A 14,709-nucleotide genomic window follows, 5' to 3' on the forward strand; every position below is an offset into this window, starting at 1 on the left:
GAAGAATTCAAATATCGTGCAAAATGTGGCCACAATCTTCCATAACACCTCAGCAGCGCCACAGCTGATAGCATCCACGCCACGCTGCATTGAGGCAGTAATTCATGCAAAAGGGGCCCAAACCAAGTACAGAGTGCGTATGCATGGTTATACTTATTCTAATTTTCCGAGTATCACCTGCTGCTTTATTTCCATAGCGCATGCTCTGTGCCGTTTCTCATGGTTACCGTTTCCTCGGTCATTCCAAACTTGAACAAAGGAAGGCCGGGCACATCCCGATGCGTTTGATAATTGGGATACTGTTGACTCGTGAGGAGGAGACTGTGAGTGGCTTGCACTGACAATGGCAGATATATGGCGCCAGCTGCCGGGGGGCGGCTCACTCGAGTTATCAGCGGTTTTTGGCCCGGAGTCTGACGCCACGGGAGGCTGGCCGGATCAATGAGCTGCAATGATTGTCTCAGTCCAAATATTAGCCGTTTTGTGGATGTCTTTGATGTCTTAAAGGCTGCTTACAGCGCTGTTTGCTCTCGGAGTCCGCTTTATCTAAATTACAGCCGTTAGAAAGTTGGCAGACGGGGGCGCGCGCCAGGAAATCGAGCCAGCGGCTGGTTTCGGGGAGCGAGCAGATAAACGCCGTCGTCCGGCTCCCAGGTGCGACTCGCCGTTTCCAGCGACGATTAATGAACTCGTGTGACGATAAAATGTCGCGAGGCCCTCCGCGCGTGCAGCTGGGCCCCGCTGTAACTAAAGCAGAAGTCTCCGGTTATTGTTTAACGCGTGAAGGGACATCCACCCACTTAGTGAGCCGTTACATACACGAGCGTTTATTGCTATCTCACCCCAGAGTGGATTTCACAGGAAAACTCCAAGCATTCAAATCAGGAGTTAATCCCACTTGATTGAGCAGCACCGTTGGGGCCGTGGATCGCAGTCGGCCTCTATTACACTGTTAAGATAAGGCTGCGGCCCGTTTGACTAGACAAAGGTGTGTGTGGGTATAAAACCAGCGCTGCGTGCTGTCTCTGCTCTGTTCACGTGGGTTTTACATCTGACAGCTGCTAATTCAACATTTGTTCAACATTTTTAAAAACAATGTTGACAAAGAAATGTTATTCACACAAGTGCATCATCGCGCTGTTTGCCTAACTGTCTTACTTCAGCGTGGTGCCAAACCACGGGGAATGTCTTTTTGCATAAAGCAATGATTCCGATCTGTGGCTGGGAGAACCTAAACAGTTTGGACAGCTACCCTCGTGGGCCAATCCGCTGACTTGTGACATGATACTTCCTGGAGCAAAACCAGTGAAAACTATCATTTCAAATCACACTTATCTTTGAAAGCCCGGCTCTAATGCAAAATATCCTCAAAAAGTTACCATTAAATCATCTGAGAGCTGCTAACAGACAAGGTCACGAAAACGCTGTAAAGCTCCTCCTGTGTAACAGTGCATGTACTATTATATTTCATTTATGTGAAAACGTATTTCTTATTGTGCCAAGTTACACATATCACTGTGCTAATACATATATGACGCAGCAGTATGCAGATACTGCAACAATAAACGGATGTTCACGCTCATTATTCGGGCATGACCCAGTAATATGATTTTGCATGCAAGTTTTGATTGAGGTACTTTGGGTAAATGCAAACAGTTTTTGAGCTGAGTAGGAGTGTGACTTTTACTCAAACATTATGGGCGGTGTACACTCTTAGGAGTGTGACCGTGAGGAGGCTGAAGTGTGAGCTGGTCCGTATTTGCATTTTAAGACCCAGCTACTATCAGCGCCGGCTCTGTTCCATTACATTCGTCTGTTTTCTGATTACCTGTTTGCGTCGGGTCGAGTCTTCTGAAACACAATTATCTCCCCTCTCCTGTCATCCGATCACTGTGGGGTTCGTTAAGAACTGCGTGCAAGCCAATCAGAAACGGCCGCCGGCCACCTGCAGGAAGTTGGCCGTCCACTTATCTCCTCCCTCCTTCGGCTGCAGGCAGATAACAGCAGCAACAGTTGAGCAGAGTGGCAGCTCCTCAGCAACCTGATGGACACTAAAACAGTGTAACGGTCTCCCGAGCAGCTCGGAAACAGGCTCTGGTCGTTGTGTTTCGGGACTGGCTGAGCAGAGGTTAGCGCGGCTCATAAAAAAGTTGCTGTGATAGAAAGAGGAAGGCTGCGGGACTAAAGACGCGAAGCTCTCCCCTAGTTTGGATCCAGTGCGCAGCAGCGGTGATCGGCATCATGAGCGTCCCGCTTTACGCACCGACCCCAATTCAGCCGGCACACCCGACCCCCTTCTACATCGAGGACATTCTGGGGAGGACCTCCACCACCACCTCCACATCTCCGTCCTATTCTTCATCGCCAACGTCCTCATCTTCCTGCTCCACTCCGGTCATCCCCACGCCGACTCTCCCGTCTCCCAACTCGTCCTTCAAAAGTTTGATCTCGCCGTACAGAACCCCGATTTATGAACCCACGCCGATCCACCCCGCGCTGTCTCACCACGCTGCGCTGACGGCGACGTACGCCTCGGCGGGGGCTTTCACCGGCTCCTTTTACCCGTTTCACCAGCAACACCACCGCTCCATGGGGGAGTACGCACAGGCGCTGCTCAGGCACGACCCTCTCGGTGAGTTCCATTTCATTTCCATCATTGATATTTGTCTTATCATTTTTTAGCAAACATATCCTGCGGGGCATTTTCTCCTTTTCTGCTGTCTTGCCGTCAGACAGCCAGCATCACGTTTCTTGTTTTCCTGTGTGGAAATGCGCCAGTTAAACTCAGTTCCTCAAGTCTGCACTGCTGGTTTTATTTCACTGGAAATCAGGACCCTTAAAATAGTTAAGGTCATATATTCACAATTTGCATTGTAAAAAAAAAAAGAATAAATCATATATTATTGGACATTATATCCCTCAGTGACAATTTAGGTGAACCTGAAATCTGTTCGCGGCAACATATACACTTGGATGATGTGGCAGTAAGACAACTTTTTGCTCTTTGCATGAAAACTTTAATGTCTTCACAAGCTTCGTTTCAGTCCCAACGAAACCATTTTTGCATAAGCATCACGCTTGGTCATGCATGTCGAACTCAAGATCATCTACACTTGCACTGCTCCTCTTAAACACACTTTAGAGTCGAGGACACACTTTGTGCGTCTTCGCGAATCCTTCAGCTCATTTTGGTCTCACAAGAACATTTGTGCATGATGCCCGACCACGCACACATGAGTCACATTGTTATTGTGACAGACGTATTTGGGGCCACAATAGCAGCAGGCATATCCATTCAGTGTGCTGCTGCTGGTGGTGATAGGGAGGTGCATGGCAACCTTGACTCGTTTTCCTGACTCCCATTGTTCTGAAACATCAGAGGACCGAGTCAGCCAGTGACTAAAACATAGCCAGGCCCTAAATCACTTGTTATTTCACTGCTGTGCGTGTGTGCGTGCGTGTGTGTGTGCGTCATATACTGTTGAGCACCAAGTAGTTAGGTTATTTTTCTCTAGGGTATTGACTGACCATGAGCTTGCCACAAGTTTTTATTATTATTATTATTATTATTATTATTATTATTATTATTATTAGCAGTATTAGTAATAGTGGCGGTGACTGGAGGAGCGGCCGACGTGAAACAAGCCGATCTTGATATTGTGGGCTTGTTAGAAATCGGCTGTGTGAGTATGGAGCCGTGAAAGCTGCTTTGCATGATGTTCACGGGGTGCTTGAAGCCATCACACACGCTGTGCGCCGTGTTAGAGGCCAGAAGTGATGGTCCTCCTAAGTATAGTGTGACAAGCGGACCGTCTGACTGTGTGCTGCTGAACAAGCCGGGCCTTTTTCCGTTCGTAGCGGAAGCTGTGAGCCTGTCGATAGGAGTAAATCTGGTTTCAGAAGCTGTTAAATGTTTTCCTGTCTCACCCGGCCAGCCGCTTCCTCGGGAGCCCGCTGCACGCTGCTGATTATTTTATCGACATCCTCAATACAGACATATTCAGGAAACACTCGGCCTCTGATAGCCCGGGATCCGTTTTTCACATATTGTTGCACTTCCTCTGCCGGGCTCGCGAGGATGTGGCTGACTTTCTTTATGGTTGGCGGCGAGAAGAAAATAAGGCAAACAGAGAGCTAATGGGGACTTATGAGAAAGATAAAGTCCCCCTAACAGCAGCTACAGTCTTGTCCTCCCAACCGAGCTGACCTTTCAGACAGACGACAAACAAGCACGAACTGAGATTGCCCGAGGAGAACAATGATTGGTGTCAGCGCCTACAATCATCTGTAATCATCTCGTATGATATGTCTTCTCGAACAGCGGATTAAAGATGCTGTGCTCTATAAATATCGCGCACACCTCCTCTGGCTATTTTAAGCAGCCCGCAGTGCGCGCGCTTTCAGGCCCGCTTATGTTCCGATCTGTGTCACTCACAGTTTTATGAAACTGTTATTAACGAGTTATCCCAACCGCCACATCTGTGCATCGATTTATAGTGATCACGTTAATACTCTGATTTGATGAGACTATGTCTGCAGGCCGCTGTGCGCACAAACGGCAGAAATGTTTACAAAGTAACACAAAGCCAACAAAAACTGTGAGTACGAAATATTTCAAACAGAAGTGCGCGTGCTTAATTACCACAATTATAACGAATTAGCGCTTATCATTTCAGTTTCACAGATCTTTATTAGCCGAGCGTAAAAGGCACGAACACAAACTTCTCGCACGTCAACTTAACGCATATTCAGTGAAAATGTTTCATTTTATGTCATTTCCTTCATTTTTGTCGCAAATTGATTTTTACTCAATCTTTCCTGTACTTGTATTTTCGCTCAGTGTCTCTTGGGGCTGGATTGGCTAACTTCCTTAGGAAAAGCGCAGCAATAAGAAGGTCTTTGACAGCAGTTTCGACCACAAACATTCATATTGTGTCAGAGCTGAGCACAGGAGTGTCTGTTGGTGGATGCCATTGCCTATAATCATACCGCAAAGCAGGAAGCACATGAAGCGGATATTTGGCCATAGTTTTCACTGTCACGACCTTCCTGAAAAGACAGCTCGCAGCAGGCTGCAGGCTGCCGTTGTTTGTTCCCGGCCATTACCCGGGGAGGAAAGCAGACAGGACAAAAACACCTCTGATTACACCCAGCGGCCTTTCGCTCCAATAAATCTCTTCAACAGCACCGATCCTTTCCCCTCATTAATCCGCAGTAAATTAGGAATTATGTTCATTTCTAATCGAGTTTTAGGGTATAAACTTTGAAAAGCACATCGAGACTTTTGGAGATTTTGAGCCTCATTAAAATCAGCACCGGTGTAAAACAACAAACACATAAAACATCATAATAATCATAATAATAATTATTTGTATTTGTATGAAATATTTATTTTGAACATGTTAAAATATTATAACAACAACAGAGAAAAAAGAGACAAACAAACAAAACAATAATAATTATAAATAACTTACATTTATTTCAAAATGCAGTAGAAAGAAGCGCAAGCTTATTTAATCCCACACATTTCCCGCTATTTAGTAACTAATAGTCTCCACTTTTTCTTCCTGTTTATGCCCTGTCCTTCAGAAATTCTTCATTACAATTTTACATCTGTTATTATTATTATCTGTTATTATCTGTTATAATAACAACAACAACAACAACAACAACAACAATAATAATAATAATAATAATAATAATAAATAAATAAATAAATAAATAAATAAATCCAAATAATAATTATCCAATAATTAATCCTAAAAAATAATAAACTCTCAAAATGTTCCACATTGGATTCCTCAGCTGTCTGTGGTGACCGGGAGAGGCCACAGAGTCTAAAAACACATCTTCTCTCTGTTACCGAATAGTTCGACTTTTCGATGTCTCTGCACTGCGCACGTCTGCGTATAGGCCGGTGCCGTCAGCTCAGGAGCTTTTAATGAAAATGTTTGAAATGTGTTGTCTTATATTTTCATGTGGATAAAATTCATTTATCGCAAGAGTTCAAACGCGTGAATGTGAGTGAAAATGCCGTCAGTGGGCCTAATATAACGCAGTACAAATGCACCGTGTTTATGTCGCGTACTAGCGTGTTTTGTTAATTCGTTTCATGTTGGATGGCAGCAGGAAGGTTTATATGCTGCAGCTATTTTTTCGACAGCGGGCACGTTTGTCACTGCCAAAAACAAATATTTCGTTTTATTTCATGTATTTCAAACACGGTGCATTCTGTGGGATCTCTCCACAGGGAAGCCTCTGCTGTGGACGCCGTTCATCCAGCGGCCCTTACATAAGAGAAAAGGCGGCCAGGTGCGCTTCTCCAACGACCAGACCATCGAGCTGGAGAAGAAGTTTGAGACTCAGAAGTACCTGTCACCTCCGGAGAGGAAACGCCTGGCCAAGATGCTGCAGCTCAGCGAGAGACAGGTGAGCTGAGCCCTCTCTGGCTCACACACATGTGCCGTAATGGCCTGCATCTGTTTGGAAGGATCTCCGGAGGACCGGCCGCAATTTTCGATGAAACACTTTTATACATTTATTCAAGTTTTTGGAATGTAGCATAATACTAGATTTTGCTACTTTATTACTAGAAAGCTATTTACTGGCCGCGAATGGTTGAAATTTGTAGCGAATTACCGATGGGTTTGTAATATTTGTGCAGCGTGCTGATTTGATTCAATGTGGCCTTGATCCAAAATGAATTTAAACCGCTTCCACGTGAACATAGCGGACCAACCGAATTTTTAATTGACGCTAGAAATCTTACGGACGAGTTTGCGCATAAGAAACATCCTTTCAGAGTTTTAATATTTAAAGAAGGAAGATCATTCATTTCTTTCTTTTTTTGAACGTTTCCTTTCAGGTTAAAACCTGGTTCCAAAATCGACGTGCGAAGTGGCGAAGACTAAAACAGGTGAGCAGCGGTGACTGATGTCGCCCTACCTTCTTTTCACTCCCTCATATATAATACACTCGTACCGTCTCCTAATCCACGGGGTTCGCTTTCACCAGGAGAATCCTAAGAGGGAGGTGGAGGATAACAGTTCCAGAGGTAAGAAAGGAGATGAGATGATAGAGGCTGCCGGAATCCAGAACCAGGAGCAGAGGCAGCCAGGCTCGGCCCCCGAGTTGGCGCAAGCGGGACACTGTGTGTCCTCACAGCAGGCCCACACAGAGCTGGACTCTGACGTGTCAGACGACACAGACCAGGAACTGGACATAGAGGACGACGAGGACTTCACACTAAACCCCCAGTTCTGAAACACAGGCTCCATAAAGATCTGCCTCGGACACTGAAGCTCTCGTGCGTCCTCGACGGTCGGGTCGCTGTAACTCCTTCCTCCTCCTCCTCCTCCAGCCTGGTGACTTGCAGATTGATAGACTGGTTCCTGATGTAATACTAAGACAAGTCAGCCCCTCAAACCCGCGTCCAGAGTGCCTTTCATCAGAACTGTCTTCTTTGTTGAACCTGTGTACATATGCGTAATGTTCTGTAACTCTGTGTGTGTGTGTGTGTGTGTGTGTGTGTGTGTGTGTGTGTGAGAGAGAGAGATGTTCTTCAGATGAATAGTATGCCTGTAGATCAGTTTCTCTGTACTGTAGCATATACGTGTTTTTATAGCGTGTTTTTTAGTTCTTTTTGTTTTGTTTTGCGTGTGTGTGTGTGTGTGTCGGCGTGTGTTTTTTTATGTGACATTTTATTAAATAATCAATGTAGCGCAAATTCAGTTTTGTTTGATGTCTAATAAACTATTTTCTGACAATCAATCCAAACGTTTCGATGCAGCTCAGCTGGTCTGTGAACTCTTTTCTCTGCTGTCTGAAAATTAAACATTGTAAATGAAGCATTTCTCCCACATCCAGCAATGTGTGAAAGATCCGTCAAGAAGCAGGAAGAATTATAATCAGTCCAAATAATCACAGAAAACCCAAAACAACAAGAACCAAAGCGCTCTGCTCAGTTTCAAACTCACTCATTCAGGGATATTCGGACCTTTAACAAAAGTACATTTAATAAAGAATCACTGCGAGTAAAAGTGCGACACGTCGTGTCTAAATGCTGAGCTGTAGTGCAGAATCATAAAATAAACTTCATACAGACGTCATATTGTGTCTGTTACACATTAAGCCTGAAATATATTTTGCACATGTTTATATCCAACGTGGTATTTTTTTGTGTACCTGCAGATCTGAGACCTTTCTCCTTTTGTTTGTTTGTTTTCACATATTCTTTTTTGATTGGTTAAAGGTTTATCTCATAAAACAGCAGCAGCCATATTACAGGACATTACGACGTGTTAGATGTGTGGCTGTGCTGGTTATAGCCACTAGCTCTAATTCTTTTACTACAGTGTGGGAATCAGTGGCGTTTAAAACAGAAGAGAAGCAGACTGTAGATGAATGTACCAACACAACATGATAAATATAAAAATAGCGCATTTCGAATCTGACTTGAATAAAAGGAGCTGCCTTCACTGCCTTCAGTAATATTTTATTAATATTGGTTTAATGTTGCTGTTACATTCATGGAAAATCAGAATTTAAATTTTGAATGTGTTATTATATCTAAGATGCATCCAGACGTGTGGCTTTATAAAACATTTAGCGTCAGGGACAAAAAGAAGAACAGCTGAGCTAAAAAGAAGAGCTGCAAACTTGTCGAGGATCATCAGAGTGTGTAATCACTCAGTGATAATGAATGATAACTGCCTTTACTATCAGTAGTGAATGTGAGGAGGTACATTAAGACTCCCTGTGCCTGCATTAAGCTGAATTACAGTCACACTGCTCTGTGTGATTTTCAAAATAGAGAGCAAGAGAAAATAAACAAAATCTGCAAAAACCCTAAAACCATCGTTCATTTACAAAAAACAGAAAACAAATGTGAAAGTTTAAAATATCAGGCCTGTGTTTAACACTTTGTGGGCCTCTGGGGAGATCTGGGACCAGTTGTTGGACTTCATAGAGGATTCTAGATTAGTCATAGTTTTTATTTCATGATGTGTAAAATGTGTCAGCACTTTCAGCTGAGATTTGTGAGGCGGCGCCAACAAAGCAGCTTTTAATTAGAATTTTTAAAGCAAATACAAATGTTTGATTTTGAAGCTAAAAAGCAATTCGCTGCTCTTCATTCTGCCGTTTCCAGTTTCAGAATCTCTGAGGATTCAAAAGCAGCCAAAGATTATCAAACAGTTTAGTCCTTGTCAATTGTTGTCCCATCACCACATTCAACTTCAAATAGCTTATCGTCAAACTCATGCAAACAGCATGAGTGGGACTTTTTCAGTGAGTAGATTAGGTTAATGATTGAGTGAACCCTCAGAACTGCGGGGACAGCAGAGAGATAGCAGGAAGGCTGGATTGATAGTCTTACAATACGTTCACAGTACTAGTTCATATAATAGATTACTTAACACCAATCGGGAATTGAAATGAAAACGTGTTCTGGGAAATGTAACTTTTTTCTTAACCCTGCGCGATATTTGGAAGGAGAGGTCATTGCTCTTGTAGCCATACTCGAGCTGCATTACCATCGCTGAGGTTCAACGGCCTCACCGTACAAGACTATACTCAAACCAAGAGCACACTGATTGATCTCAGCTCCTGTATTGTGTAATGGTTCACAAATTGTGCAGGGTAAAGTCAACATTTGGACAAATAGCACAAACAGTTGGTGGGTGAAATGTTCAGAAGATAGCTGACTGATTCCAAAGTGCCCATCTGATCTGGCCAATACACACACACACACACACACACACACACACACACACACAGACTGCTTGTTTTTGTCCTAACAAGTTATGTAGAGTAATAAAATCCAGTGACTGTGATAGTTATAATTTGAATCATTTGCAACTAAGCAGTAGCACCAACAGAACGTTACTGTAACCTGATCATGATCATAAAACATTTGGAAACAACTTTCATCTCTCAGTCTCAAACATCACGAGCGATGCACAGACAGGAAGGATATTGATGAGGTGAGGTTTGCTGTCTGAAGTTAACCACGCTGATATTTGGCTGTTTCTCTCACCTCTTTAACAGGATGAAACAGTCATAGGCAGGCAGGACAGCTCACTGACAGTCTATTAGCTGTGTGTGTGTGTGTGTGTGTGTGTGTGTGTGTGGTATTGGTGACACAAGTTAATGTGTGGTTATATTTGAACGACTGAGGAATGTGTTGACTGTTGACCTTGGCCAAATGGAAGCCATTATCTCGCCCTGCTGAGGCCCCCCTCCTCTACTGAGCTGATAAATTAATGAGAGAAAACAGCACTTACATCAATACTAGTGTCGCCAGCAGCCACAGGGACACAGGTCGGAGGGGGGGGAGAGACAGAAACTGAGAGATTAATGTCATTGTTCAGTATCACTGTTGAGACAAGGATGGGCAAAGTGAGGGGAAGATGGCAGCAATAGTAATGATAGTACTATCCGATCCAGCTTCTTTCACTTATTGGCCCAGGTCATCAGAGGTCATCAGAGGTCATCAGAGGTCATCAGAGATGCCCAGACCACCTCCTCCAGCTCTTCTTCTGGGGAACACGAGCATTTGCAACCCAGCAGAGACACACGATGTCTGTAGTGTGTCCTGGGTCTGCCTTCGGGTCTTCAGGTTGGACACCCAAAACACTTTACATAGATGTTGTCGAGACTGGAGCCTTTTTGAATGGCCAAAGCGCCTCAGCTGGCTCCTTCTGAGTGTATGCAGGTGCAGAAGCTTTACTCAGCTCTTTTCAAATGAGTCAGCTCTTCACCCATCCTCTGCCACAGAGGAAAATCTATAAACGGTGAGATAATTCAGGATCAGAGATAATAGATGGAGGGCTGAGATGAACACTACTCTGAGCCGCGTGCCAGAGAGAATATTGTCACTGAACATGCGCTGAATACCCCTGAGTATCTGCTGTTTTGGAGAAGCTCAACAGCTCACCAGCCTGGATGAAGTGCTGCACAGGAACCCTCGTTACCAAGCAGCATGAAGTCCTGAAGAAATGCTAGAGAGAAGCAGAGTCACACCGTACAAAAACATGGGTGACAGAGACACTGCAATAACCTTTGTGTGATGAAATGCAAAGAACACGGGCAGTCATCCTCAACAAACAACATCATCCTGGAAAGAGCAGCAGTCCCTGCCATGCACACCTGATGAAATGGAAATGCACACGTTGGCCATGTAGTGAAAATGTATGACCCCAACCAGATCCCAACTACGACACAAAGATGCCTGCAAGAGGGATTTGAAGCTCTGGGCTTTGAACAGCAGGAGGTGAACACGTGGAAAGCTGCAGCCTCTGAACGATCAGCTTGGAGACACTGTAGAAAGTCTGAAGAGCACCTGACTACACTCATGCACTCTGGCCACACCATTCCTGTACCAGAACCAGAAACAGCATCCAGAGCTCAGCTCTCCTAGCCTGACAGATGCCTCCCACCACAGGTACACATCTGTAGAGAAACAAACACAGAGACAGATGTTCATGTGTCTGCCTGTGGACACAACTTGTCGAGGCAAAAGGACCAAAATGATGAAAGACGTGATCACAAAACTCTCCAGACCTTTTAGTTTTAGTTATAAAGCACCAAATCACATTAACGGCTGAGACTGTTGTGGTTCAACCCAAGCTTCTCATGTGTAATATTGCAGTATATTGCAATATTGTAATTATTACAGTATTTTGTTGTCATGCAAAGTACTTTAGCATTTTAAGTGTATCTTTAACAAGAGACTGTGGCACTGGGATGACACCAGAATACTCAAAAAGTTGCCATTTTTACATGAGTACTAACTATTACAACATTGTTACATTTGTTGTTGGTTCTCTTTTTTGTGTTTTTTTGCAAAGTTGTAATGCATCTAAATATCAAGACCGCCTTTGGGACAGTTTGTGCCTGCAGCAGCTTTCTTGCAGGGATCATGCATCTAACTAAGAGTAACACAACTTTCATCTTTAGTTTCAGCTTATTTTTACGCTCTATGGCAAAGTAGTGCGACTCGTAATGGCCTTTACATTTGCATTGCTGCAGCTTTGTGTGTGCTCTGGCTGGTGTGATGTTGTTGAGTGGAGCACTACTGAGCCCTTCACCCATAGATTGGTTTGCAGACAGTTGTAACACCACCTCCCTGATGGCACAGTATTAACAGTCCTGCACTGACTCCAGCACCTCTGAGGCAGGTTAATCCAAAATAATATCAAGTGAGTTTATCTGCAAAGTGCTTCAGTCTGAAGACTCGAGCAGATTGCAGTGAAATACTGACAGTGTTTTCTATTTCTTGCATACCACAGGTTACTGCAACAAAAACAAGATTTTACAGTGTTTGAGATCTAATGCTGGTGCATAATTAACATTTCTAATAGTGCATTACACTTATGTGAAGCTTTACACAGTTTTGACAGAATAGCTGCATGCAGACGGTTTTAAATGTAATGCAGTGATTTATATTTAAATACTATTATAAGTCTGTATTTTAACAGCTAATGGAAACAGAGGATATGCGGTAATTTGCCAAATATACAAACTCTGCTGCATATTTAACTGAAACATTCCTGAAATCCTTGAAACTGATGTGAAGTTATTTTAATTTTTTTCAAATAACTATGAACAAAATGTGAAACATCATTCGAAACACTCAGAATGCAGCTTGTTTACTTCCTATGAGAACCACACATGGAATATAAGCTGGGAATATTCAGTCCTATTGTGTGAGTCAGCAGTGCTGAATGGTTCTTACACAGCACTTTGTCTGCACTCAGAGCACGTGACAGGACCCCTCGGTGTAACTGGGTACACATTATTTCTCCATATGCAGTGTTGATGCTGTGCGTAGCAGAGATCTGAACTCAAACCTGGATCGTCTGCTGAACATCATGGTAAGTGGCCTGTATTTGTATAGCGCTTTACTAGTCCCTAAGGACCCCAAAGCGCTTTACACTACATCCAGTCATCCACCCATCCACACACTGGTGATGGCAGCTACATTGTAGCCACAGCCGCCCTGGGGCGCACTGACAGAGGCGAGGCTGTCGGACACTGGCGCCACCGGGCCCTCTGACCACCACCAGTAGGCAACGGGAGAAGCGTCTTGCCCAAGGACACAACGACCGAGACTGTCCGAGCCGGGGCTCGAACCGGCAACCTTCCGATTAAAAGGCGAACTCCCAACTCTTGAGCCACGATCGCGCCGGCATCAGTCTACAGTCAAAGCAGAAAAAACAAGCAAGTGAAAACCAAAGTTATCAGTGTTGTAAAGCAGCGGGCCCCAACCTTTTGTGCGCCACAGACCAGTTAATGTCCAACCATATTTTCATGGGCCGGCCTTTAAGGTGTCGCAGATAAATACAACAAAACAAAACCAGTACTGGTACCAAAAGAAGAAGATTTATTCATAACACACAGGAAAAGACCCAGAGAAACAATACGTTTAGTTAACCATAAAAACAGTAAAGAAATAACAATAAAAACCATAAATTTGGGGACTGCTGCTGTAGACCAAGCAAGCCTTAAGTGTTGTTTCACAAACTGTACACGAACTAAGATCCTCTGACTCAGTCCATCTCCTAATGAGGAGCTCTGTAAAGAACACTGTTATCTGTGGGTCAGCGGGGAAAGCAGAGGGACTCACTATCTTTTTATAGCTCGAGTCATTTTTGATGAATAAGTAAATATATAAAATCAGTAAACAGCTTCAAAACATATTAAGGCCTTATAAGGACGGTGACAGCGATTTAGTAAGTAACCTATGAATGCAAACTTTTATAGACCTAGGGGAGGAAGATAGGACACGCTGTGGAAGAGAGCCAAGGACTGATAACTGATAATTCAATGCAGAGTGGTGTATAAACACGCAGTGAGTAAAAAAGGAGAAGAAGACGCTCAGACCTATTGCAGCGTAACTAAGGGAGGATTCAGGGGCCTGAAAGCTGAAGGCTCTGCCTCCCATTCTACTTTTAAATACTCTAGGAACAACAAGTAGGCCTGCAGAGCGAGAGCGAAGTGCTCTAATAGGGTGATATGGTACTACAAGGTCATTAAGATAAGATGGGGCCTGATTATTTAAGACCTTGTATGTGAGGAGCAGGATTTTGAATTTAACAGGGAGCCAATGAAGGGAAGCCAAAACAGGAGAAATCTGCTCGTGTTGTTAAGCTTTTGTACTTTGCGGACTGTAATGATGTGGTGCACAAAATGTTATATCTGACTTTAAATATTGATGCCCTTAATGATCTAATTTGTGATCAACATGTAAACTGTTTCATCACCAGCTTTAGTAATCTCATCATTTCAAATGGACCAACGATATTCTGACTGAAGACCTGCTTATTTGAATGTTATCTGAAGAAACAGGCTAAGTACCTCATTATGTTTCTTTATCTTAAGATAACAGGCGTCTATAGTTCCTCGTTTGTCAAACCTGGTGTCATTGTTTGCTAATTCAGATCAGCTTTGATAGAAAGGATGAAATTTCATTACCACTCGATTTTATTTTATTTTTTCATGCACAAAACAGGCTCACAAAGACAGAAGAGTCAGAGTGTTTTCTGTGTTTTTACATCCCAGCATTAATGAAGATTTGAAAATGTCGTGCACTTCTTTCCTGGTTTGTGTTTCTCTTCGACGCCCACCCCAGTTTGTGCTTCAGGCATTCTTTCCAAATTCCAGTTTGAGATAACCCTGATGGCATCACTAGGAAAACTGTTGTCACCG

The 14,709-nt window shown here is 43.6% G+C and overlaps 1 protein-coding gene across 1 annotated transcript; it reads left to right on the forward strand.

Annotated features, from left to right (window-relative positions):
• Positions 1-34: 34 nt before the first annotated feature.
• hhex (hematopoietically expressed homeobox) lies at positions 35-7,776 on the forward strand. The gene is made up of 4 exons (XM_084938537.1): positions 35-2,632; positions 6,251-6,429; positions 6,866-6,916; positions 7,015-7,776. Exons 1-4 carry the CDS (start codon positions 2,242-2,244, stop codon positions 7,261-7,263), a joined length of 870 nt encoding a protein of 289 aa, XP_084794663.1. The 5' UTR covers positions 35-2,241; the 3' UTR covers positions 7,264-7,776.
• The last annotated feature ends 6,933 nt before the right edge of the window (positions 7,777-14,709 follow it).

This window comes from Perissodus microlepis, chromosome 8 (genome assembly GCF_051167445.1).
Source record: "Perissodus microlepis isolate ML-2025 ecotype Zambia chromosome 8, ASM5116744v1, whole genome shotgun sequence".
Classification (NCBI taxonomy): domain Eukaryota; kingdom Metazoa; phylum Chordata; class Actinopteri; order Cichliformes; family Cichlidae; genus Perissodus; species Perissodus microlepis.